This window comes from Labeo rohita, chromosome 21 (assembly GCF_022985175.1).
Source record: "Labeo rohita strain BAU-BD-2019 chromosome 21, IGBB_LRoh.1.0, whole genome shotgun sequence".
Taxonomy (NCBI): Eukaryota; Metazoa; Chordata; class Actinopteri; order Cypriniformes; family Cyprinidae; genus Labeo; species Labeo rohita.
The window spans coordinates 27,433,556-27,460,815 of record NC_066889.1 but is presented as its reverse complement, the minus strand read 5'-3'; the positions used below and the strand labels follow the sequence as shown (position 1 = coordinate 27,460,815).

Sequence of the window (27,260 nt, the reverse complement as noted above, 5' to 3'; positions counted from 1 at the left end):
CACCTAGTGACCAAAGATAAATGCTGGACATGTTCGAATCTAGCTTTAATTCATGTCTCCTTATAGGGTCCTGATGGTCCTCCAGGAAAAATCGGTTTCCCAGGACAAGCGGTGAGATCTCCGCTTTAAAATGTTCTTTTTTTATTGTGTTTTATGGTATCTGCTGCCATGTCTCATCAGTATTTTCTATGGTAACAGTCTCTGTGTCTGTCCAATCTTTCTGCAGGGGAAGATCGGCGAACCTGGGGAGGCGGGGCCAAAAGGATTTCCGGTTAGTTTCTCTAATGAAATTTATATACTGAGTTGTTTTTGTCTATTAAACTGCATCTTTCTAGTTTCTTTTGTTTCTTAAAAATGGTATATATTTATGTAATAATACATGTTAGTTGTAGAGCATATTCCATGGATACAATGCAGCTCAATTTCTTAAAAACTTTAAGAAAAATGTTTAAAAATAAATGATAAAAAATTATTAAAATATTTAATTTTAATAGTATTCTCTTTTTTATTTTTTTGTTTATTATTTATAATTTATTGTTATATTAATCATTGATTTATTGACTTGTTGCATCACTTAATTCATTCAACAATAAATTTTGACTCTCTAATCTCTTTCTGTAGGGCATTCAAGGGCCATCTGGGGCTACGGGAGACAAAGGAATCGCAGGGGAGCCAGTGAGTGATGCTTTATTTCTCTTCCACATTCAGAAACATATTTTCCAGTGTCTTTTTATGTAAACCTAGAGCTGGAAAACTACTTTACGTCCTTTGGGTGTTGAGCAACTCCAGAAGATGAGTTTTGAGCGCTATGTATTTTGGTCTCGTTCAGCTGCGAAATACATAGAATAATCTAATTCCCATGTCCAAGTTCATGACTCTTTTTTGGCATCCAGTTGTCAATTGTTGTTTGTGATTATGTAAGTAAGATTTGCATTCGTACTGCCAGGCTGTGAGACTGTACACACATCTGCTTCACAGTTGGCTTCAGACAATGGGAGATTGTAATGTTGAAATGTGTGTGTCTGTTTGTGTTGTGTTTGTATGTATGTATTACTGATAAATGATTTGTTTGTTTGGGCTCAGGGACCTCCAGGGCCCCCAGGAACACTCGGGCCTCCCGGAAATCCAGGGCCAAAGGTAATACGCTCCACATGTACACAAACACACATCTAGATTTTCTGCTGCTTCTGTCTGTTTTGGTTCTCTTGATTGTGAATGATACTGAGATGAAAATGGTTACCATTTTTAATCCTGTTTGCGCACTCAGTAATTGATTAATGAAAGTCATTTTAGGTCATTAATCCATCTGTTTTGGCACCAGAAAAGACATGGAAATAGAAAAATGTATGCTGTCTGTTTTTCTCAGGGTCCTGCGGGAACAGTTGGCGATCCCGGGCTTCCAGGAGAACCTGGGGAAAAGGTGTGATAAATTGTAGGCTCTCTGCACTTTGGAGTCTTGTTACCTTAAAAGCATTAGAGGCATAAATCCAGTTTCCAAAAGAACAGCATTTATTTGGAATAGAAATCTTTTATAACATTATAAATGTCATTGCTCTCACTTTAAATCACTTTAATGTGTCCTTGCTGAATAAAAAGTATTAATTTTCCAAACTTTTGAATAATCGCATTTCCACAAAAATGGGAAGCAGATCAACTGTTTTCAGCATTGACAATAATTAGAAATGTTTGTTGATTAGCAAATCAGCGTGTTAGAATGATTTCTGAAGGAACATGTGACACTGAAGACTGCTAAAAATTCAGCTGTGCATCACAGAAATAAATTAGATTTTAAAACATATTCACATAGAAAACACCCATTTGAAATTGTACAAATATTTCACAATATTACTGTTTTTACTGTGTTTTTTTTTTTTCAAAAGCCGTGGTGAACAGAAGAGTCTTCTTTCAAAAAACTCTTAATTATTTCAAACTTTAGACTGGTATTGTGTGTATTATTTCTATGCTTATTTTTGCAACCTTGTAGTTGTTTTTTTAATGGTCTGTTTTATGTTTATTGAACTAAATAGAAAATAACAAATAAAAGTTTTAAACTGCATTTAAACGTCCTGCATTTTAGCAGCAGGTTTGAAAACGTTCCATACAGCACTATAAAATAAATTGAAAATAACAGCCTGTATAACATTTGGTTTGACTTCTAGAGATTGCTAATCAACAATTTCCTCCTTTCCTGACCATTTGTTAGGAAAAAGACTACATTTTTAAGAGCTGTAGGCCCTATTTTGTACCCTATTCATGAAAAGAGCCTGAAATTAGTGTTAACCCATTTCCCATAATTTTCTTGCTTGAGGTGCTATTATGCTGTGCTAAGTAACTGTTGCTAAATCTGCTTTTCGCTGGGAGTTTAAGGCCCCATTGAGCTTCTGTAATGAGCAACACAGCGCTTGTGTCGCAATCGCAGTCTGAAGAGGAACCATATGACTATATTTGTATTGTTAAAGTTAGATAATGTCAGCCTGAGCTTGGCAAACGCAGATATGCTGTCACACGTCATTGGTCGTAATTGCCGTTTGGCTGAGTGGACTTGTGTAATTAAATAAAAAGAACCTAAACTTGATAGAAAGAATAAAACCACCTGTGTTTGGACTCTTATATCTTTTCACTGTTGTTGCAGGGGTCACTCGGGCTTGCGGGGAACGCTGGGGCGGCAGGACTAATTGGAACGAGGGTGCGTGTTCAGTACGTCTGTGAAACGTGGATTTGACGTCTATGAATGCGCAAAAACAACATTTTGTTTGTTTGCTTGCTACAGGGAGAGCCGGGTTTAGAGGGAGAGGCTGGTCCAGCTGGCCCTGATGGTGCCAAGGTAATAAAATGTTCACAAGTATTCAAAAATACATTATTTAAACCACAAAAATGTAGAACAAATGTGTTTTTTTGAACAGGGTGATAAAGGCGACATGGGCGGAGAGGGCGAGCAGGGTGTCAGAGGTGACCCTGGAATCAAGGGGAAAGAAGGGCCACCGGGCGATCTTGGCCTTACGGGCGTCAGAGTGAGTGATGCATCTGTGCACAAACAATATCACACTCATATTTTACTTTACAGGGTTTTCAGTTATTAAATATAACGGAAGTGCTAATTATGTGGAGTTTGGGGTTGTCCCATAATAAAGGCATTGTTCAAAAAATCTAGTAAAAATCAAAAGATTAGGCAATCTTAAAATGTACGGTAACACATTAGAATAGGGAACACATATTCACTGTTAATTAAGAGTTTTCCATCAATAAACTACAAATTTGCTGCGTATTAGTAGATATTAAGGTAGTTTTGAGGTTTAGGTATGGAGTTGGATTAAGGGATCTAAAATATGGTCATGCAGAATAAGGCATTAGTATGTGTTTTATAAATACTAGTAAACAGCCAATATGCATGCTAACAAGCAGCTAGTTAATTGTGAGAATTTGTCCTTAAAATAGTGTTACCATATGTATATATGCAAAAAGTTAGAATGTTTGTGTGTGTATACATACATATATATAGGTAGGCATATGGTTTAAATTATAATCAGTAAAAACATTTTTGCATATTACAGATGTAATCTATCACACAAAAACATTGTTTTTTTGTAGAAAAACTCAAAAACTTACTTAAGTCTCAATTATCAATTATTAACAATCATCCCTAAATGACCTACAGAATTTTTACCCATTAGAAAAGTTATTGTATAGAAAAAAGCTGTTATTTTATTATTATTCATAATAGTATTTATTAATATATTATTTTGAATTTGCTTTTATATACATTTATATGAACTTTTTTCGTTCCATTTTCAACGTTGTGCATTCCAATTAATTGCAGTCAGACTGCAGTTGGGTTATTTTAATATAAAGTAAAAATAACAAAACAAAATACAGCTACACAATACAATAAAACACAAGAAATACATGACAACATAATAAAAAAACATGATTTTTGAGAATTAAAAAAACCCTGAGTTATCCATTTTTGCAAATAAACTTTCTTTATATATTTTAATTTAATTTAATATTTAATTTTAGAATTAATCATTTAGAATTATAATTAATTATTAATATTTTAATATTATGTAATATTATCATATTAATATATTATATTGTATATAATATTATATCATCATATTAATTATTAATTATAATTTAAGCCTATTTAATATTTACATTTTATATTTAATTTTTTTTTTTTTATTTTAGGCTAAGTTTTAGTAGTTTTTATATACTACTTTAGTCATTTTTGTTATTTATTATTTTTTAATATTTCTACTTCACTTTCATTTGTTTTTATTTCATTTTAGTAATTCAAGTAACCTTAACTTACTTTGTTTAATGTATTATATTATATTATATTATATTATATTATATTATATTATATTATATTTTACTTGGGCTTTATTTTAATTAACTATTTTAATAGTAATTTTAATAATAATTAAATCAATAAAATAATTAATAAGTAATTTTAATAATAATAGATGGTGAGGGTTGTTTTGGTTAATTTTCCTCATTTTTTGCATGTGTGTTTTAGGGTCCTGAAGGAAAATCTGGTAAAAATGGCGAGAGAGGGAAACCAGGTTTTAAGGTAAGACATTAAAGTTCAAGATAGCATTTTGTTTAATTAAAGTTATTTAATTATCTTTAATCTATTGAGCACAGTAGTCATACTGACTATACTTTCACGTTGCCTGCAGGGTGCCAAAGGTAACATCGGCCACCTGGGAGAGACTGGAACCATGGGAAAGATCGGACCAATCGGAACCACTGGACCAAAGGGCTCGCGAGGAACCATCGGACATGTGGTAAACAGATACAGCAATTCTTATTAAGTACAGTTGAACTGACATTGCTTTTTACCTGCACAGGAAACATGTCTGACTCACCCTCTCTTTTGCGTCTTGTTTCACTGTTGTTTCCATGTCTCAGGGCGCTCCTGGGCGTATGGGGCTTCAGGGTGACCCGGGCATATCAGGATATGAGGTGAGAGCAAGAAACAAGTGCGAACACCATCACATGATCATATTAGCATGTAACAATTATTAATTTCCACATCAGTGCACTGATTTATGAACTCAAGTCTACTAGTGCTTAAAAGCTCTTTCTTTTTCTACAGGGTCACAAGGGACCTCAAGGTCCAATAGGACCCCCGGGACCAAAGGGTGAAAAGGTAAAATGTATTTATGACTCATTTTGTTTATAAATTTTCATTTATGTGATCCACACAGTAATACCACCCTTCATGAGTGAATCTATGTTAGAAGTGGACCTGAATACACAAAGCCATTACTTCACGGTGAATTTGCTTTGAATCAGTTTTCTATAATCTTCTGATGTTTTGCATTATGTAATGTTCTAGGGTGAACATGGGGATGATGGGAAGGTGGAGGGTCCTACCGGTCCTACAGGTCTCCGAGTGAGTCTCTCTAATTTTCATGTTTGTATCTGTCTGTGATTTCCTCTAATTTCATTAGTGATATTTGCAGCTTCATGCATGTGTTTGTGTATTTTCAGGGTCCAATTGGAAAGCGTGGGGACAGGGGCGAACCGGGAGATCCAGGATATGCGGTGAGATAAGAAAGCATACTATTGTCTTACTGCATATGAAGCGCATTAGCTAATTTGCTTGCATGCTGTCGCCGCACACCAACGTGTGACCATTTTCTATAATAGATTAACGACTGCCAACTGAGACGTTTAAAGGCTGTTTTATACGGTAATCGGAAAAACATGAAAAATGTGTTATAGATCGCATTAAGATGAAAACCATTTTGAGTTAGGTTCACGTTTGACTAAAATATCCGCTGGGAACAATATGGTTTGAATGGAGATTTATGTGTTTTAATAGACTTTGGATGGAGACTGCAATATTGTTAGCAATGTTTGCTAAGAAAAACATCATTGTTATTATAAATATCTGTCATGCTTCAGGAGATTATTCAGATTGAATGAACAAGCACCTGTTTTCATAAAATTTTAGTTATTATTAATTGTTAATAAAATAAATTAGGGCTGTCACACGATTAATCGTGATTAATCACATACAAAATAAAAGTTTGAGTTTGCCTAAAATGTGTGTGTACTGTGTGCAATTATGTATATATAAATACAAACACATTCATGTAGATATTTAAGAAATATTTACAAGTATATGTATTCATTATAATTTTATATATAAATAATAATATTTTCTCCATAAATAACATATTTCTCTTAAATATATACATTAATTTGTGTGCTTATATATACATACACATGCATATATTAGGCAAACTCAAACTTTTACTTTGTTTATGTGATTAATCGTTTGACAGCCCTAAAATAACTTTCTTAAGTAATATTTCTTAAGTAATATTGAAAAGGTAGTTTGCTTTTTGTTATGTATAATTTTTAGTTTGACCTAATTATTCTTGCAGTTCTTGAATAATTTTGTTTGTATGCTTTTTTAGTTTTTATTAATATTTTGAATTTTTGAATTTTTATATTTTTCATTTTCATCTTGATGTTAGTTAAAGTTTTGGTCATTTTGTTGTGTTTTTGTTAACAACAAAAAGCAAACTATAATTTAAGTATTACATATAATATTCCAAATTTATTTACATACACACAAAAATAAATAAATTAATTTGTAGTATTTTAATTTGTAATATTTAATGTATATTTTGCTTTTTGTTGTCTTTTTTTGATGTAATTGTTTTTGCAGCTCTTGAATCAGTATGTTAATTTAGTATTATTGCAGTAATATCAGTTTTTATTAATTTTCAGTTAATTTATTACATCAAGTTAAATTAATAAATAGTAGGGGTTTTTTTTTGTTTTGAAATAAATTTATTTTTCTAAATTTAAAAATATATATATTTGTTTGTATTTATATACATTTTAGTTTATTTCATATGCTGAAAATGTTTTCGATGATTTCAGTGCTAGTCACTTATAATAACTTTGGTTTGTACGTGCAGGGTCAGCAAGGTGTTGATGGTTTTCGAGGCAAACCTGGTGCTCCTGGACTCCCTGTGCGTATAATATATCACGTCACATCATGATAACTGATGTACCTGCATTTAAACATGCACACATGCAATACATTTTTGTTTATTTCTTTAATGCATTTTTAGGGTGATCCTGGTCCACGTGGGATACAAGGCCTCAAAGGATCCAAAGGAGAACAGGTAAAGCTATGATTGCAGCTCTTATGTGTGTTAGTGTGTGTGTATCTTTTGCAGGATTTCAGATTTCATTACTTATGTTTTGGAATGGCAGATGCAAACAACATATGGTAGAAATCAGAGTCTTGTCACATTCTTTATGGGTTAGATGTGTGTGTACGTTCATGCTGTATACGATTAAGTCTGTGCCTGTGGTTTTCATCTTGGCATCACCTCTTTTTCTCACATGCTTTGTTGTTCAATCAATTCATCTTGTCCTCAAAGGGTCAGAAGGGCAAACAGGGACAGCAGGGTGAGCGTGGCAGCAGAGGCTCACCGGTAAGAGGACACAACTGTGTCTTCGTATTTTAGTAAAGAAGTACAGGTCTAATTTCAACTCAAAATTCAAATTTTTCCCCTTTCTTGGTGACTTAATGCCCAGTTTTCTCTGTTTTCTATCATCAGGGTGTTGTTGGGTTGCCCGGCCCAAGAGGCACAGTGGGTCGAGAAGGACAGGAGGGCGTTCCTGGCATGGATGGGATTCCAGGGAAAGATGGAAGCAGAGGAATACCAGTAAGAATTCATCCTCGGATCTGTGATTCCTGATCTAAGATCTGTCTTATCAGGTTCACTACATGCATCTTCCTTTTTCTTTTAGGGCGATCAGGGAGATGATGGCGAGTTTGGTTTGCCTGGTAAACCTGGTGCACCTGGCAAAGTTGGCGTTATTGGTTTACCTGGCCCACAGGGATCATTTGGTCCAAAGGTCAGAGAATTTATTATTTTTAAATTTTTTTTTTTTGGTTGTTTGTTTACATCCTAGAAAAAATACAAAAATAATTTAATTAAAAAAAAAACCATTTTATTTATTTATGTATGTATTTGTTTATTTTATTTTATATTTTTAATCTTAGAGAATTTTAAATCAAATCATTTTAAATCTAGAAATTATTTGGTAAGAGAATAACATTTTACAGTAATAACACATTTTAATTATTTATTTATTTATTTGCATGCTTAGTTATTTACTTGCCATTAACATCGTAGAAAAATTAAAAAAAAAAAACATTTTTTAAAGTCTAAAGGTCAAACAATAAAAATGTAACACATATTGATTAATTCACTGATTGATCATTAACATCCTACACAAAATGCAAAATAAATAAATGAATAAGTAAAATTAAAAATAAAAGTTAAAAACTCTATTTACTTATTAATTTATTCATTCATTTCCTAGGAAGAAATATTGTATACATTACATACATTATAATATGTATATATTACATACATTATAATGTATCTTGAATGGATAATGTTGATGTATTTGCTATATTTGTGTATAAATAGGGTGAGAGGGGCCTTCCTGGTCACCCTGGCCCTTCAGGAAAGAGAGGTTTTAAGGGAGGAATGGGTCTTCCTGGATCTCAGGGAGACCGGGGTTCTAAGGGCCAACCTGTGAGTACTACACCCAGACAAAAATACACTGAAACATGCCAGAAATACTGTTATTCTTCACTGTGAACTCCCTAAATGACTATATCCTGCTTAAAATAACCCAGAATTCATCTTGGAACAAAACATTAATAGTACTCTTTGATTTAGGGTGACATTGGGGAACCCGGTTTTCCAGGGATGCTGGGAATGTTTGGACCGAAGGTGAGTTTTATCACCCATTACCAGGTATCCGATTTACACTGTTATTCATGGTCAAAAACAGAAATGTGATCGTTCATGTGCGTCTCCCCAAGAGAAACAAACAGATGAGATTTATCCTTTCTGAAGGAATTCCTTCCTCTGGGAAGTGTGTTTTCATCCACACGCTTAAAGAGCGTCATAATTCATGCTCACACTGAGGTATATTTTTGTCATATACCGTGACAGCACAGCCGTGAGCTCATAAAACAGGACAAGCGCATGTGGTTGCGGCGTCCTGATTTATTCAGACTCGTTCATAACTCTGGTCTAACTACATGAACTAGAGGTTTGGAAAAAATGGAGACCACCAGTGGTAGCCACACAAACACTGTGGTCCTGACAGTGATGAATAGACATGTTTAATAGTGTCTGTGGCCACTGAATGTTCCGCTCCATAAATGCTGTAGTGCTCCTCACAACACACACACACACACACATTAGCATTAATGTTGAGTGAGGCACAGCTGTGTGTTTGTGTGTTTGTTTATGTGGGCTTGATGTTTGGCTTGTTTATTCAGGGGCCTCCAGGAGACTTTGGACAGAAGGGCATTCAGGGGCCCAAAGGGCCACAGGGCAGCATGGTAAACACATACACACACACACACATACATATCTATCTACCTATCTACCTATCTATCTATCTATTGTCTTTATCTGTTTGTCTCTCTGTCTTTGTCTTTTAATCTATCTATCTATCTATCTATCTATCTGTCTGTCTGTCTGTCTGTCTGTCTATCTATCGCCATTGTCTGTCTTTGTCTTTTAATTTATCTATCTGTCTATCCATCCATCTACCCATCCATCTATCTATCTATCTATCTATCTATCTATCTGTCTATCTGTCGTCATTGTTTGTCTCTGTCTTTGTCTTTTAATTTTTGTCTATCTGTCTATCTCTCTGTCGGTCCATCATCCATCCATCTATCGATCTATCTATCTATCTATCTATCTATCTATCTATCTATCTATCTATCTATCTATCTATCGTCATTGTTTGTCTCTCTGTCTTTGTCTTTTCATTTTTGTTTATCCATCTATCTGTCCGTCCATCATCCATCTACCCATCTATCTACCCATCTATCTATCTATCTATCTATCTATCTGCCATCATTGTTTTTGTCTCTCTGTCTTTGTCTTTTTGTGTATCTGTCTATCCATCTATCTGTCCATCCATCATCCATCTATCTATCGCCATTGTCTGTCTTTGTCTTTTAATTTATCTGTCTGTCCATCCATCTATCTACCCATCCATCTATCTATCTGTTGTCATTGTTTGTCTCTCTGTCTTTGTCTTTTAATTTTTGTCTATCTGTCTATCCATCTATCTGTCCATCCATCATCCATCTATCTATCGCCATTGTCTGTCTTTGTCTTTTAATTTATCTGTCTGTCCATCCATCTATCTACCCATCCATCTATCTATCTGTTGTCATTGTTTGTCTCTCTGTCTTTGTCTTTTAATTTTTGTCTATCTGTCTATCCATCTATCTGTCCATCCATCATCCATCTATCTATCGCCATTGTCTGTCTTTGTCTTTTAATTTATCTGTCTGTCCATCCATCTATCTACCCATCCATCTATCTATCTGTTGTCATTGTTTGTCTCTCTGTCTTTGTCTTTTAATTTTTGTCTATCTGTCTATCCATCTATCTGTCCATCCATCATCCATCTATCCATCTATCTATCTATCTACCAATCACCATTGTTTGTCTCTGTCTTTTAATTTATGTCTGTCTATCCATCAATCCACCCATCATCTATCAGTCTATCAGTCTATCTATCTATCATATTTCCATGTCATTTTTAGGGTAGAGGGGGTCTAGCTGGACCTGTCGGTGTGATTGGCCCTATCGGTAGTGCAGTGAGTATATGTCACTTCTACACACAACTATAGTGAACAGTGAGTGTGTTCATATCTCCTGTCTGACCCTCAGCTGACCTCTGCTCTCACACTGACGTCTCTCTGTAGGGCCCAAGAGGAGACACTGGCAGCAAAGGAGAGATGGTGAGAGATGGATTTATTCTTTCTCTTTAGATCTTGATATAACAGTAAACCTTACAGGTTTCTTATAACACATTCTTTTTTTCCACACAGGGTGTTCAGGGACCTCGAGTGAGTCTTTACAGTCACAGACACAGCATTTCCCATCATCCACTGCTTGTGTTTATTTTAAGGCCACTTGTCTGTTTCTAACCTGTTTGTTTGTGTGTTTTCCCAGGGTGCTCCTGGACCACGTGGACCTCCCGGACCTCCGGTAAAACACACACTTCTTTCTTTTAATAGACTCTCTCAGAAACACACAAAGACTATGTACTTTTAGGACCTACCACAGATGTCCACTGATTTATATCTCAAGTATAATGACGGCAGTCTAACCATGTTATACTCAGCTTGTGCCCAAACTAAAGTACCTTATACACACATACACACCTATATTTACTTTTTTTAAAACATATGTGACCCTGGACCACAAATCCAGTCTTAAGTAGCACAGGTATGTCTGTAGCAATAGCAACAATACATTGTATGGGTCAAAATGAGAAGATTTTTCTTTTATGCCAAAAATCATGACGATGTTAAGTATAAATCATGTTCCATAAAGATATTTTGTACTTCCTGCTGTAAATATATCAGAACTTAATTTATGATTAGTAAAATGATTTGCTAAGAAATTTATTTGGACAACTTCAAAGGCGATTTTTGCAATATTTTGATTTTAGATTTTCAAATATCTCATATCTCAGCCAAATATTGTCCTATCCTAATAACCATACATCAATAGAAAGTACATACATACAATACTTATTCAGCAGGTGATGTATAAATCTCAATTTAAAAACATTGCCTTATATGACTGGTTTTGTGGTCCAGGGTTACATATTAGTATAATTTATTATGATGGTTGTGATTAATTAATTTATTATTTGAATCTCTACAGGGTCCACCGGGAATCCCACTGGCTATGGTAAGAATTTTCACTAACTTTATGTATTTATTTAGTCAATTATTTGATCCATATATTGATTTTTTTTTTTTAATTCATTCATTCACAGTTGAACTATTATATTCTATGCATCTGTGTTTTTAAGTTTGCTCATGTACCTGTATGTTGTAGAAACAGGATTTTGGTCTTGGACTGGCCCAGCCAGTTTATAGGGAGACACACACACACAAAATAGAGGTGAGATCATTCAACACACATACACATACAAAGGTCATGACCTTTTGCAATGTTATAAGAATGCTCTGCCAATATTCCCATTATGTTATGATAGTGCTACTACTTAATGCATCCAGTTTTTAATTTATTTTTTTTTTTTTTCATTATTTTCTAGGAAAAAATTCTATTTTAGAATTTCTGTTTTCAAACATTATGGGACTGTTTTGAATGTTCTCTGAATCTGAATGAACATTCTATTAAAGGAGAAGTCCCAAATGCGGTTGTAAACAATCCCAGCCGAGAAAGAAGGGTCTTATCTAGTGAAACGATCGGTTATTTTCATTAAAAAAATACAATTTAAATACTTTTTAATCTCAAACACTCGTCTTTTCTTGCTCTCCCTGAACTCTGTGTATTCCGGCTCAAGACAGTTAGGGTATGTCAAAAAACTCTCAACTTTTCTCCCTCAACTTCAAAAATCATTTCAAAATCATCCTACATCACTGCAGAAGTACCGACCCAGCCTTTGCAAAGTGAACATGCAAAGAAGATCAGACACCCTTAACAAAAAAGGTAAAACAGCGATATAGGGCAATTTCGAAGTTGAGGGAGAACGTGAGAAGTTTTTCGACATACCCTAACTGTTATGAACTAGAACAAAAACAGTCCAGGGAGAGTGAGACAAGACGAACATTTGGCATTAAAAAGTATATAAATTGTATTATTTTTATTAAAATAACCGATCGTTACGCTAGATAAGACCCTTTTTTCTCAGCTGGGATCGTTTACAACCACATTTGGGATCGTTTGAAGCCACATTTAAACTGCATTTCGGAAGTTCAAAATCAGGGCACCATATCAGTGCATTATATGTAGAAAAATGCTGAAATGTTTTCCTCAAAAAACTATTTCTTCATGGCTGAAAAAGAAAGAAAGACATGAACATCGTGGATTAACATTACTAGAAGAACGTTTGTTCACAACCTTGAAAGAACCTTGCTTCTGTTCTGTTGTTGTATAAGGGTGTTTTAAAGGCTGCCTCAATGCTCTCTCAGGGTCGGGGTTTGATGGACATGCCCATGTTGGATCAGGCTCCAGAGATCCTGCGGACTCTTCATTATCTGAGCTCTCTGGTCCACAGCCTGAAGAACCCACTGGGCACACGAGATCATCCCGCTCGACTCTGCAAGGACCTGCACGATTGCCGGGACACGCTCTACGATGGTGCGTGTGTTGGGCCTGAAACTTCTAGAGCTAAATACCACCAATAGCATCTGTGGATAGTTGTTATAATTAAGCATTTATTATATATTTCAGTGTTTCAGATTGCATGTTAAAATATTTGTGTTCTGTCATTTTCAGGCACTTATTGGATCGACCCAAATCTGGGCTGCTCCTCAGACTCTATAGAAGTGACGTGCAATTTCACCGGTGGCGGACGCACCTGCCTCAGGCCCATCACCACAGCTAAGGTTTGCAAAATTCCACTGTCAAATCATCTACCTTATTTTGATAAATGCATGTCCTTGATCTTGAAGAGAATGTGTTTAGTAAAGAATTTCATAATCATGTTGTTTCATTGGCTGGTTACAGCTGGAGTTCAGCGTTGGACGCGTCCAGATGAACTTCCTGCATCTGCTGAGCGCTGGAGCAGAGCAACGAATCACTATCCACTGCTTGAACGTGACAATCTGGAGCCACGCCCCCTCCGAGCCTCCGTCCCAGAATGCAGTTCAGTTCCAGGCGTGGACCGGAGAGACGCTGGAGCCGGATGTGTTGGCAGACACCTGCTGGGTGAGCGTTCCCTTCAAAAAACTAGCAATAAGCCTCTGCTTTTGCCAGCAAAAAAATGTTAATAGACATGATGTGACTTGCCGGTCATTTTGAGGGTTAAAAATAATATAATACTTATTAATCATTAAAGAATAATAATAAAATTAAAAAATTAAATAAATAAATTGCATTTTTTAACAAATTAAGGCGGCATCACAGGTTTTGTCCAGTGTTATTTTAGTATTACTTATATAGTATTATGGTATTTAATGACATTTTGAATGACCTTTTATTTTTATTTTTTCAGTTTTCATTTGAATAAATTTTAGTAGTTTTGTTATGTGACTTTATTATCTTTTATCTATTTGTTTTTTGTTCATTTTTTAATATTTTCCTTTTTTGTAATATTCCATTAATTTTAATACTTCAATAAAGCACTAATTCCTGTTACCACAAATTATTAGGTTTTTTTTTTTTAATCTAAAATTTTATTTCAGATTTATTTGCATTAACGAGAACCATCTGTAATAATTTTAGCTGTAGTTAACAATAACAACACTGGTTTAGTCATGAATTAATTCTGAAATTACTTTATGCATAACATCACTGATCGAGTGTTTTGTATTGCATAGCAACTGAACGGGCGCTGGCAACACGCTGACTTCCTATTCCGGGTGTCGGACCCCGCCTTACTTCCTGTCGTACGCATAAGCAACCTACCAAAGACCACGGCCTCATCTCGCTTTCACCTAGAAGTCGGACCTGTGTGCTTCCTGTAGTGTGTGTGTGAGATTGTGAGTGTGTGTGCGCGCGCTCGTCAAACACACACAAGCCCCGCCCACAGCCCGCCCCCTTCGTCATTCAGCCACTGATTGGACTGCAGAAACCGAAAGAGGTGGTGTGGGCGGGGCTTTGGGGGATTTAGCACTAGAGACTCCTACAGTCTAAAGGAAACCCCGCCCCTACCAGCCGTGGATGTCCAATCAGATTTGACAAGCCAATCATCTCGCAGGGACGAACACTCAGGACATCCGGGCCGGAGAAACTGCCAAGCCCTCTGTCTCTGTCTTTTTCTCTTCCTCTCTCAGGCTGTTTCTTTGGTGCTTGCTCTCTTTCAAATTAATAATAATAATAAGTTATTATAATACTTGTACTTTTATAATAAGAATCAAGTTTATTGAAGAGATGAATTAAGATCATTGGGAGGTATTATATGTACATATACACTTATTGTTTATCGGATCTTTTATATGGTAATTTTGTCACGTGTAAAAAAGAAAAAAAGAAATGCTAAAGTGCAATAGGAAAACAAAGAAAAAATAATTGATTATTGATTATATATTAAGTGTGTGTCTCATTAAGGAAGGTTTTTCAGGGGTGTTGTCATTCAAACGTGTCATTTTTAACACTCCATCAGACAGGGAAGTGTGTGTGTGTTTGTGTAAATGAGTTTTGGAAGTGACTGTGTGTGTGTGTGTGTTTATGTGACGGATCAGTAAACAAGTGAAGGTGCATTTTTCTATCAAACGTACAGACACACCCGTGCATATCAACATACATGACCCTTGTTTTTAAAACAGCCTGTCACTTTAAGGGGGCGTGTCTCAATCAAATGGGTGTGTCTTGTTCAAAGGGTTTATAAAGGTGAATCCCTCATGAAAACACCTCTGGGTCATGTTTCACCCAAAAAGAAAACATATTTTTATTGATTGTGAGATTTTTGTGACAAGCACATTTTCATGACATTTTTATAAAAACTATGATTGTCATCACAGAAATAGATACATTTTGAATTGCTGAAACATTACAGCATAACAGTAATGAGTATTTCTGGGAAAAAAAAAAAGTTTAATTTTTATTAAATAATAACAAAATGCAAAATTAAACCTAAAAGGCTCTTTTTTTTACTATGCAAAGTGTACTTTTTATTTCTTTTTTTGTAATTTAAAGTTTTATTGATTGAACCTTTTGACAAAGACATTACTTATGGAAGCTAAATAAACAAATAAATACAGGTCACAATTGGGATGATATTAACTCGAAATCCTATATAAAATTACAAGAAAATTACGAATTCTGACTTTTCGGAATTTTGAGTTTACATCTCGCTATTTTTGCTATTTTTTTCGCCACTAAATAAAAATAAAAACGGTACAGTAAATGTGAATTTTTGTCTCATAATTCAGAATTATAAGGATATTAACTCAAAATCCTGAATTAAAATTGCAAAATGAAAAGAAAATGACAATGACAAAATGACTTTTTCGGAATTTTACGTTTTTTGCTTCTGCCACTGAATAAAAATAAAAACGGTATAGTAAATGTGATTTTTTTTTTTTCTCATATAGAAAAACTCTCATCACTCGAAATTCTGAATAAAACAAAATCAAAATTCCTAGAAAATTCAGAATTCTGACTTTTTTGGAATTTTGAGTTTGTCTCACTATTTTTGCCTTTTTTTTCAGCACTAAATAAAATTAAAATTGTATAGTAAATGTGAATTTTTATCCTATAATTCAGAATTAGGAGGATATTAACTCGAAATCCAGAATAAAAAAATTCAAAATGAAAAGAAAATTACAAATTCTGACTTTTTTGGAACTTTGAGTCTACGTCTCACTATTTTCTTGCAATTTTTGTTTCCGCCACTGAATAAAATTAAAAACAGTAGAGTAAACATGAGTTTTTGACTCATAATTCAGAATTTTGTTCTTGTAATTGGGTTTATATCTCACAATTCTAACTGCGAGACACAAATCTAAAATGTGACATAAAAATATGTCAGCAGTTTATGTATTTGTTTTGATTTTTGGGTAAAATATGACTCATATGTGTTCTTGACAGGTTTTTGTGAGATTCACCCATTAATGGTTTATCTGGGTAACAATGGTGCTAATTTGAAGCTGTTGTGAAGTCGATGCTTTTGTTTAGTGCCCGTGTTATTCTGAATTATGATGTTAGTGTGAATTTTGTGTATTTTAAAGGTGCTCTCAGAAATACAAGCCAAAATGTGTGTTATCTGGAGGTGTCATTTAGTCTGAGCGTCTGCAGCACATCTGCGCAGACCTGCGTGTTGAATGCACAATGATAAGCTTGTGTGCTTTCCTCTGTGGTACAGAACAGTTTTGTACTTTCACCTCACTAGCACAAACATCAACGAATGCCTTTTGTAAGGGAAAACATTTCTGTCATCAGAAAGTTGCAAATATTGGTTGTAATCTCGATGCAAACGATTCCCTACAGCAAGGAAACGGCAGTGGTGTTCTGTTCGAAGCTTTTTGTTTCTTTATTCTTCATGACCGTGTGTATAATTCTGCAGGCTTTGATGTATACAGTGAGTCCCTTTTGCTAATTTAATGTTATTTAAATGTTACAAACGCGCTTTTAACCAAATTCTCTGTTGTGACAGAGTTTCTCTCCAGGTAACTTAATTATCCGTATGCCAACTGCTTTTACGGTTGATAGATTTATTTTATGTGTAAATTTGGGGTTCCAGAGAACAATATATTGCTTTTTTCGATCTGTTTTTATTTTTCTATCCTGTTTATTTTTGTCTATATTATTAATAATAATAATAATAATCTAAAGTCGTACTGTACCAGGACTGTGTTCTAATATTATTTCTAAAGTTCTAAGATGAATTTTAAAACATGTGAACGTTCAGTGTCAGAAGGTTGGAATTCTGATTACCTCAATGCTCTGCCATTCCTGTTTGTGAAAATTCACCTCTCAAATTTAAGGCTCAGTAATCTCATGTCTGTCGGCTTCATCGTAATCAGTTTCTTCTCTGAACACGTCCTCCGTTTTGCTCAATGTTGTTCTTTGCGTCAGTTTTCCGTACTTGGTTAAATATGTGGATTCTAAATTGGAATTAATGCTTACATACCCAATAAAGATGTTCTTACACCAAAATCTGCATTTGATGTCGTTGTTTGATTAATACAAACCAAAAGACTTTAGTCAAGCTAGATGACATTTTCAATCTAACCTATGAACACTATATGGACTTTTTCTCTCTTTAAAGTTTGTTAAACAACACCATTATTTGGTTGGTTACCCGGATGCGAGGCCATACTCGGATGTTAACAACAGCATGGATTGCTACGGAATACATTTTTATGCTAATTTATGCTGTCTAAACCACGGAAAAAAATGTGTGGAAGCTGCTAAATCATATACAGAAGGTAAGCAGGAAAGGGTGCGATATTTTGACATTAGGTGGTAGAGATACATTCATTCAATACATTCATATTAAAATATTAGCCTAATATTTCACCTACCTGACTGGAAATGATAACAAACAAGAATGTTGTCAATATTCTTGCCCTGGAAATCCTGGTTTAGTTTCACATGTTGTCGTAATTATAAATACACTGTGTAGCACAAATAGTTTCACTTCATTATTTTTGTAGCATTATTATTGTATTTAGGCTACCTTCAGTGGCTAATGATTAAAAAAAACTTAAACAGTCACATAAAATAGTGTACTTGAGCATTGCAAAATAAGGATAACTCAAATAGTAATAACAGAACATACATTTAAAGAACACAAAATCTTTAGTTTCCATTATGGTAACCCTTAAATTCCCAAGATCACACTAAGGGGAAAAAATAATTTCACACCACATGTGTTAATTTGTCTGTTTATTAAAATACACAACACTACCACAAAGGTTATTTACATACAAACCTTTGTTTTGTATTTTAGACTTGATTTATAGTGATTGCTTGTTGAATACAAATAAATATAGAGACAATCGGGCAGCAAACAAGAAAATGAACACTTTAACAAAAACTGAAAATACTAAAACTTCAACAAGTGCTTCAATCCAACCTGTTGCACAGTATTTAAATTAAAAATTAGTTGCATTAAAAAACTCTTCTGACTTTGTCCTACATACAAATAGATTAGTAGCATTTAACCTGCTGACAGTTTCGCCTGCTTTACATGGCTATTAAGTGCTTACAAATACAGTACACTGAAAAAAAGTCTGTAAAAAATATAAGCTTAAAATATTTTCAAGTTTGTTGTTTTTATTATTTGGCAAGAATGCAAAATGTTCTAGGGTGAAACACACACTGGCCTCAAACTATCACCTGATAAACTGCTCTCTGTTTTATCTTTATTCAAAAACTTCACCAAGATTGACAAATAGTGTTGATTCGTCATGAAGCACCTGCTAAATTTGAATGATGTAAAATGTAGTTGAATAAACTCCCTCACACTGTAGTTCTAGTATGCACTTCATAAAAGAAAGTGTGCAAGAACTAGAAAAGCGATAAAGATAAAGGGGGCGTGTCCTGAACGGGAGGGGGCGGAGCCATGGAGGTCGTGTCCACAGAGAGCGTGTTCCAACAGCAGCTGAGTCTCAGGTGTGATGCCTACAACACATTTCAATCAATTACTCTCACAATTGATTGTATTAACTTGACAACTAACTGAAATAAGTTTAAATACTAAAATTACTAAAACTAAAATCAAAATAAATTAAAACCTTATACAAATACATATATTGTTTTTTTTTGTTGTTAAAAAGCATACTAATATCTACTGTTTTATTATTTTTATGTTAAGACATTCCATTACTGAAGTGAACTAGGTTGTGTCATGTCAACTCTAAAAGCATTACTGCAGCTTTGACTTTAAATGCTGATGATGCAGGACGTCCTCAATCTTCTCTATTACACCTGTATCTGAAAACAGATATTTTATTACATAATATTTTAGGTCATCAAATATTACATAACTTAATGAATTCCAATTGCTTTAAAAACATCATCTTCTACTGAAACAGCATCAACTGAATCTTACAATAATATGTAGTAACGTTTGGAGTCAGTGAGAGTTCATTTTTGTTTTTTGACCCCAAACTTTTTAACAGAAGTGTATGCCTGTAAAGCCTCACGAAAATAAATTTCTGTTAAAATTATATTTTAGGAAGGGACTCTCTTTAGCATAACAGTTTACAAATTTGTAAACCCCAGTCCTCTGGGATCTGTCAATCAATGATTCCAACCCTCATATGGTCACAGGAAGTACACGTGCCATTATTGATGAGCAGTGCCCTGTTTCCATCATTACACAATCGATATAGACCACAGGGACATTAAGAGGGACAAAACTATCAAAAAAAAAAAATTTTTTTTTTTTTTTTTTGAATTTATATTCAGGTTATTAAAAGTATTTAATAACACAAATACGGTTGAAACTTACTGTGTTGTGACCATTCTTCCCAGAGATGCTGAAGTTCCTCATCATGTTCATGAGTGTGATCTGGAGTAAAACAGATCAAAAAAACTTTCTAATAAGCGAAATTTCACATTACCCTGAACTTCCATGAGGAAGAGGGTTAGAGTGATAAATGGAGCGTTTAAATAGTAAAAACGTGATCTAGACCAGCACTGGAGGGTCTTGCAGCAGGTCCCGTACCGTCGCTGTGCTGGAACAGGAGCTGCCGCAGCTCTCGCAGGGCTCTCGTCAGGTTCTCCAACTGGTCGTGGAGGTGGATGTTCTCCTCGATCAGAGCGTGGATGGTGTCCTGCAGCTCAAAGGCTCGACAGCACAGGCTCAGCAGCACGCAAACAAACATACAGCGCAGAGCCCGCGACCGATGCATCCTGAACACACACGCACACACCTGGATGAAGAACCGCTCACGACATCAAAACGACATCTTCACAAAAACACACACCGTGGACCTTCTGCAGGCTGAGGGACACCGCTCTCAAACACTCATCTGACAGTCAAATACAGTGAAGAGAGAGAGAAAGAGCTGTGCTCTGCTTTATCCTGATCAATTCAATCATTAAGTGAACTCATGAGTCAGAGCGCAGTCATAGATTATACTGATGCAACCGGATAAACTCCACAGCTGGACTGCACTATCACCACATTTCACTCAGTAAAACAAGCAGTAACCAGAGACTGTGGGTTAAAGATTTTAACAAACAATTATTTACTTATTCTCTATAAAAATAAAAAAAAAGTAGTTCAAACAGCGTGTCAGTGTAAGAGTTGCATGATATAAACTCGCGATTACAAGGTAAAAAGTAAGAATTGGGAGATAAAAAGTCGCAGTTGCAAGAAAAAAGTCAGATCTGGGAGATAAAATTGCACAATTGCAAGGGGAAAAAAGCCAGAATTAGGAGAAAAAGTCACAATTACAGGAAAAAAGTCAGAATTGCGTGATATAAACTCGCAATTGCAAGGAAAAAATAAGAATTGGGAGATAAAACGTTGCAATTGCGGGAAAAAAAGTCTGAATTGCGTGATATAAACTCAACTGCAAGAAAAAGAATTGGGAGCTAAAAAGTTGCAATTGCAAGAAAAAAAAAAAAAGTCAGATTTGGGAGATAAAATTGCACAATTGCAAGGGGAAAAAAGCCAGAATTAGGAGATAAAGTCACAATTATAAGAAAAAAAAAATAAGAATTGCGTGATATAAACTCGCAATTGTAAGGAAAAAATAAGAATTGGGAGATGAAACGTTGCAATTGCGAGAAAAAAAAAAACAAGAATTGGGAGATAATTTGCAATTGGGAGAAAAGAAGTCTGAATTGCGTGACTCGCAATTGTATGGAAAAAAGTAAGAACTTTTGCAATTGCGAGAAAAAAAGTCAGAATTGCGTGATAAACTCAACAATAAGAAAAAAAGAATTGGGAGATAAAAAGTTTTAATTGTATGGAACAAAAACAAGAATTGGGAGATAAAAAGTCATAATTGAGAGAAAAATAGAATTGGGGTAAAGTCGCAATTACGAGAAAAAAAGTCAGAGTTGCATAATAGAAATTCGATTGCGAGGAAAAAAGTAAGAATTGGGAGATAAAATTTCACAACTGCAAGGAAAAAAAGTCAGATTTGGGAGATAAAAAGTCACAATTATGGGAAAAAAGTCAGAATAGCGTGATATAAACTGCGAGAAAAACAAATGCGAGATAAAAAGTTGCAATTGCAAGAAAAAAAGAATTGGGAGATATAAAGTTTTAATTGCGAAAAAGAAAAAAAAGAATTGGGAGATAAAAAGTTTTAATTGCGAAAAAAAACAAGAATTGGGAGATTAAAAGTCATAATTGCGAGAAAAACAGAATTGTGGGAAAGTCGCAATTACGAGAAAAAAAGTCAGAGTTGCATGATATAAACTCAATTGCGAGGAAAAAAGTAAGAATAGGGAAATAAAAAGTCGCAAGTGGGAAGAAAATAGAATTGGGAGATAAAAAAAGTCTCCCAATTCTAATAAGAGATAACTGCCAAAAAACTCAAAATTGCGTGATATAAACCCGCAATTGCAAGAAAAAATAACTGCGGTATAAAAATCACAATTTTGACTTTACACATTTTATTACACAATTCTTCTTTTCTCGCAATTGGGACTTTATTTCTAAGCACTGCAAGTTTATATCTCATAATTCTAAATTCATAACTCTCAATTGTGAGTTTATATCAATCCTGAGAAACAAAAATGTAAAAATTGCATGATATAAACTGGCAATGTGAGAAAAAAAAAGTCAGAATTGTAAGTTAAAAAAAACCTGCACCTTTATTTTTTATTCAGTGGCAGAAACGGGCTTCCATACAGTGGGTACGGAAAGTATTCAGACCCCCTTAAATGTTTCACTCTTTGTTATATTGCAGACATTTGCTAAAATCATTTAAGTTAATTTTTTTTCCTCATTAATGTACACACAGCACCCCATATTGACAGAAAAACACAGAATTGTTGACATTTTTGCAGATTTATTAAAAAAGAAAAACTGAAATATCACATGGTCCTAAGTATTCAGACCCTTTGCTCAGTATTTAGTAGAAGCACCCTTTTGATCTAATACAGCCATGAGTCTTTTTGGGAAAGATGCAACAAGTTTTTCACACCTGGATTTGGGGATCCTCTGCCATTCCCCCTTAGCAGATCCTCTCCAGTTCTGTCAGGTTGGATGGTAAATGTTGGTGGACAGCCATTTTTAGGTCTCTCCAGAGATGCTCAATTGGGTTTAAGTCAGGGCTCCGGCTGGGCCATTCAAGAACAGTCACGAAGTTGTTGTGAAGCCAGTCCTTCGTTATTTTAGCTGTGTGCTTAGGGTCATTGTCTTGTTGGAAGGTAAACCTTCGGCCCAGTCTGAGGTCCTGAGCACTCTGGAGAAGGTTTTAGTCCAGGATATCCCTGTACTTGGCCGCATTCATCTTTCCCTCGATTGCAACCAGTCGTCCTGTCCCTGCAGCTGAAAAACACCCCCACAGCATGATGCTGCCACCACCATGCTTCATGCCTGGTTTTCTCTACACATACCGCTTAGAATTAAGGCCAAAAAGCTCTATCTTGGTCTCATCAAACCAAAGAATCTTATTTCTCACCATCTTGGAGTCCTTCAGGTGTTTTTTAGCAAACTCCATGTGGAGAGGCTTCCGTCGGGCCACTCTGCCATAAAGCCCCGACTGGTGGAGGGCTGCAGTGATGGTTGACGCTCTACAACTTTCTCCCATCTCCTGACTGCATCTCTGGAGCTCCGCCACAGTGATCTTTGGGTTCTTCTTTACCTCTCTCACCAAGGCTCTTCTCCCCCGATAGCTCAGTTTGGCCGGATGGCCAGCTCTAGGAAGGGTTCTGGTCGTCCCAAACGTCTTCCATTTAAGGATTTTGGAGGCCACTGTGCTCTTAGGAACCTTAAGTGCAGCAGAAATTTTTTGTAACCTTGGCCAGATCTGTGCCCTGCCACAATTCTGTCTCTGAGCTCTTCAGGCAGTTCCTTTGACCTCATGATTCTCATTTGCTCTGACATGCACTGTGAGCTGTAAGGTCTTATATAGACAGGTGTGTGGCCTTCCTAATCAAGTCCAATCAGTATAATCAAACACAGTTGGACTCAAATGAAGGTGTAGAACCATCTCAAGGATGATCAGAAGAAATTGACAGCACTTGAGTTAAATATATGAGTGTCACAGCAAAGGGTCTGAATACTTAGGACCATGCGATATTTCAGTTTTTCTTTTTTAATAAATCCGCAAAAACGTCAACAATTCTGTGTTTTTCTGTCAATATGGGGTGCTGTGTGTACATTCATGAGGAAAAAAAATGAACTTAAGTGATTTTAGCAAATGGCTGAAATATAACAAAGAGTGGAAAATTTAAGGGGGTCTGAATACTTTACGTACCCACTGTAGATTTGAGAGCTATAGCAGTGGGGAAAATTTTCTGTAAATTACAATTAAATAAAATATATTGCAAACGTTAAGAACATAGGTTTAGAACCACATGACAATTTGAGACCCCAGTGGATAAAACCAAAAAATCTTTTTTACATTTAAATTTGGTTATGTGAGATTCTCACACTTTTATATAACCAAACAAAAGGAAAAGTCGCTCTGCAAGGCAAGGCAAACTTTTACATGAAGCATCATTTTCAGTTGGCACAGAGTTTTAATGCTTTATCTTAAGTATAGGCATTAAATGTTGATGTAATGGGGAAAAAAACTGATAATGCATTAAACATTCATCTGCTTTCAGTCTACCATTGTTTACATGCATAAAATGCATAACCAGGAAAACTATGTTGCCATTTAAGACCCAAAATTGATGAAAACTGTTGAATAAGAAAACTTGTTTTATAAGTAGTGCGTGTGTATAGACTGATACAAATGAGACCTCGACATAGAGAAACTTTGACCAAAAGCACTTTATTAAGTCAAAAGTTTTATATGCAACTATTTATGAACTCTTGGGAGCCCTGGAGCGCTTCTTCTTCACCACCACAGGCTTCTGACTTCTGAGGATGGCGCTAACACGTCTCAGAGCAGCCTGAAAAACAGACAGAGCAGCAGTCAACTACTGAACAAGTGCATGAAACTTTTAATGAAACTGCAATATCACCACTCCGGAGATTTAGACCTCTTGTGCATTACTTGTAAACAGAAACCCCCGAAAGCTTAAAACCATTTCTCACAAGCAAAATGCGTTCTACTACAGATAAGTAAAATGGTGAAATGTGTTTGATGAACTCACCATGCGCAGGTCGTTCCTGTATTTATTTTTGCGGATGATGTTCCTCACGCTGGAGAGGGTGGCGCGGGCGTTCTTGTTGATGGTGATCTTCTCATACGAGTTGGCAGGTTTATGCTGACCTGAAACACATGCATCCTTTTAAATTTTCAAAGAACATCAGCACACGTTTAAAAGTAGACGTCTAGATTAAAGGCTGATTTCATAAGTAAATCACATTGCCATGTCACCACCTTTAGCTTCCAAAAATATATAATCTTATAGCATCCTAACAACATGCAGCCTCAAATTCACTGAGCTTTAATGGTGTGTAAAAGTCTGAAACCCTGAAACTGTGTCAATTTTGTCCACTCACCTGCACGTTTCCTCAGGGTGACGACCACACCTTTGCCATCAGCAGCCGGCTCGATGCCAACGGTCTTACGGTGAATGAGACCATTGAAGCGGAAAGCATTCCTGGCCTTCAGGTTATTTGGCTCCTGAAAAAGAGAGGGGGAATATTTAAGATCAATTATTTGATATGCAACAAAAACTGCAAATGTTCAGTCAAATGAGCAACTATAGCAATGTTTTTAACTAGTGGGTCACTAGTCTGTTCTATGGAAGCCCTTTTCTGCCACTCAAACAAGAAAAAAGGTACCTACAACACTTTCATCTCATAATTCTGACTTTCTCACAGTTGCATGATACAAACTCACAATTCTGACTTTTTTCTCAGAATTATGAGATATAAACTCATAATTGCGAGTTAAAGTAAAAATTGTGAGACAAACTCGCAATTCTGAGTAATGAAGTCAGAATTGCACAATATAAACTTCTGACATTTTTTCTCAGAATTGCAAATTTACATCTCACAATTGTGACTAGTTTATCTCTCATAATTCTGACTTTATAACATGCAATTGTGAGTTTATATCTCAATTCCAAGAAAAAGTCAGAAATTGTGAGTCTGTATCATGCAATTCTGGAAGAAAAAAAAAGAAAAAAGTCAGAACTGTGAGAAGTTCCAATACTGTCACAGACAGCAGTGTTAAAAAAAAAACAATTAAGCTCATATCTGTACACAGCAAAGAAAAACTCAGACTTCATTTTATCAAGGTTATTTTGGTGAACATTTAGTAAAAGTTAGTAAAATTACACAGATTCCAACAGGTTATGACATCATCACTAAACTGAAAACAAAATCATGTGTCAGGCTAATAAACCATAGTTTTTAATGCATATTCAAAACTGCCAGTTTTCCTGCTTATGTTTATAAACTACAGCAGCTCATGAAAAGCAACTTGAAACATTTGAGAATACAAACATAAACCCTGAATCTCATACAATAAGACAGCCACATATGATTGGAAAGAAGTCTCATTTTCTGAACTTGGCTCGATCTGCAAGACTGCATTCATTCTCTCGAATCAGAATTTTAGAATGAGCCACTAGGAAATGCACAACACCAACAAAACCCAAATAACAGCCAGCAAATCCCGGGCGCATCATCAGCAGTGACTTCAGTGAAGTTGAACAGAAGTGACTTACGGTGCTGTAGGTCTGCTTGTTTCTCTTGATAAGGAAACTGGAAGTGTTCCTGATGACCATCCACTGCAGGTGAGAAGATGCCATGATGACGATCCTGAACACATGACACAAAAAACAAATATCACATACACGGATCATATTCAATAACAGACACAGGTCACATCAAATACATATCTGAAACAAACTGCATCTTAATATGCTAATTAGATTAATACGTTTTTCTAGATTCCTCCACTTTGTTGAAATTTACGTTTTGCAAATATGAAAAAAAAATCCAAAATCTCATTAGACTGATAATACACATATATACAGGCAAATAAACACATAACGTTAGAATGCGTCCGTAATCCTGTCAAATCTCCAACTCAAAGACCGTCATATAAACCAGAGCTGTAAAATGCCACATAAAGAGACACAAAAAGCTACCAACAAACATAAGCAAAGCTCTGACTGTGAGAAAATCTAAACTTTATTCTCAGTCTGGACTGATTTTGACCCAGTCTAGCGGTGTGGTGCTTGTTTCTCACTCACTGACTGACTAACTGAAGGCCTCGCTAAGCAACACCGGGAGAGTTTATAATCAATATCCTCCTTTTTATTGTCACTACACCGAATGATACAGCTCATAAGGAGCTTATAACATATTCGACACACATATATACGGGTTTAATGCTGAAATGTGCCCTATAAAGCGTTTAATCGAGCATTGAAAAGCAACGCAAGACGACCACGTTACCTTTTCAGCAGAGGAAGAGAGAGGGAAAGGAACGAGTTCCAGTTCCGGTGGCGCTTTAGTATTTTCTTACGCTGCTGTGAGGATTAGTAACTTAGTCGTTTACCTTCGTTTTCAGAGTGTAGAAAATAACGAAAATGTACTTCAGACGTCTTTTCGGTTTTGGAAATCAATTCAAAAATATATCTTCAAATATATTGTTTTTAAACGGGACTATATGTTTGATGTACAGTGCGGAAGGACAT

The 27,260-nt window shown here is 35.4% G+C and overlaps 2 protein-coding genes across 5 annotated transcripts in view; one reads left to right on the top strand and one right to left on the bottom strand.

The window, feature by feature from the left end:
• The window catches only part of col27a1a (collagen, type XXVII, alpha 1a), a 66,988-nt gene extending 49,330 nt beyond the window's left edge, over nucleotides 1-17,658 (top strand). For 2 of the 4 annotated variants that reach the window (XM_051093665.1, XM_051093664.1), the window contains exons 30-61: nucleotides 67-111; nucleotides 227-271; nucleotides 622-675; nucleotides 1,084-1,137; nucleotides 1,367-1,420; nucleotides 2,633-2,686; nucleotides 2,771-2,824; nucleotides 2,904-3,011; nucleotides 4,520-4,573; nucleotides 4,683-4,790; nucleotides 4,915-4,968; nucleotides 5,102-5,155; nucleotides 5,345-5,401; nucleotides 5,500-5,553; nucleotides 6,945-6,998; nucleotides 7,101-7,154; nucleotides 7,416-7,469; nucleotides 7,596-7,703; nucleotides 7,789-7,896; nucleotides 8,478-8,585; nucleotides 8,733-8,786; nucleotides 9,344-9,406; nucleotides 10,634-10,687; nucleotides 10,796-10,831; nucleotides 10,922-10,939; nucleotides 11,046-11,081; nucleotides 11,766-11,792; nucleotides 11,943-12,008; nucleotides 13,043-13,211; nucleotides 13,350-13,459; nucleotides 13,581-13,781; nucleotides 14,393-17,658. In XM_051093665.1, coding sequence (XP_050949622.1) covers nucleotides 67-111; nucleotides 227-271; nucleotides 622-675; nucleotides 1,084-1,137; nucleotides 1,367-1,420; nucleotides 2,633-2,686; nucleotides 2,771-2,824; nucleotides 2,904-3,011; nucleotides 4,520-4,573; nucleotides 4,683-4,790; nucleotides 4,915-4,968; nucleotides 5,102-5,155; nucleotides 5,345-5,401; nucleotides 5,500-5,553; nucleotides 6,945-6,998; nucleotides 7,101-7,154; nucleotides 7,416-7,469; nucleotides 7,596-7,703; nucleotides 7,789-7,896; nucleotides 8,478-8,585; nucleotides 8,733-8,786; nucleotides 9,344-9,406; nucleotides 10,634-10,687; nucleotides 10,796-10,831; nucleotides 10,922-10,939; nucleotides 11,046-11,081; nucleotides 11,766-11,792; nucleotides 11,943-12,008; nucleotides 13,043-13,211; nucleotides 13,350-13,459; nucleotides 13,581-13,781; nucleotides 14,393-14,539 — 2,316 coding nt within the window. In that variant the 3' untranslated portion in view covers nucleotides 14,540-17,658. Of the gene's footprint in view, nucleotides 1-66; nucleotides 112-226; nucleotides 272-621; nucleotides 676-1,083; nucleotides 1,138-1,366; nucleotides 1,421-2,632; nucleotides 2,687-2,770; nucleotides 2,825-2,903; nucleotides 3,012-4,519; nucleotides 4,574-4,682; nucleotides 4,791-4,914; nucleotides 4,969-5,101; nucleotides 5,156-5,344; nucleotides 5,402-5,499; nucleotides 5,554-6,944; nucleotides 6,999-7,100; nucleotides 7,155-7,415; nucleotides 7,470-7,595; nucleotides 7,704-7,788; nucleotides 7,897-8,477; nucleotides 8,586-8,732; nucleotides 8,787-9,343; nucleotides 9,407-10,633; nucleotides 10,688-10,795; nucleotides 10,832-10,921; nucleotides 10,940-11,045; nucleotides 11,082-11,765; nucleotides 11,793-11,942; nucleotides 12,009-13,009; nucleotides 13,212-13,349; nucleotides 13,460-13,580; nucleotides 13,782-14,392 lie in introns of all 4 variants that reach the window. The other 2 variants (XM_051093663.1, XM_051093662.1) reach the window with 1 other exon arrangement.
• A 6,753-nt stretch (nucleotides 17,659-24,411) lies between these two features.
• rpl28 (ribosomal protein L28) lies at nucleotides 24,412-27,168 on the bottom strand. The gene is made up of 5 exons (XM_051093862.1): nucleotides 27,019-27,168; nucleotides 26,283-26,376; nucleotides 25,108-25,231; nucleotides 24,756-24,874; nucleotides 24,412-24,551 (listed from the first exon to the last, which is right to left on the bottom strand). The coding sequence occupies exons 2-5, from the start codon at nucleotides 26,364-26,366 to the stop codon at nucleotides 24,462-24,464; spliced, it is 417 nt and encodes a 138-aa protein (XP_050949819.1). The 5' UTR covers nucleotides 26,367-26,376; nucleotides 27,019-27,168; the 3' UTR covers nucleotides 24,412-24,461.
• Between the last annotated feature and the right edge of the window lie 92 nt (nucleotides 27,169-27,260).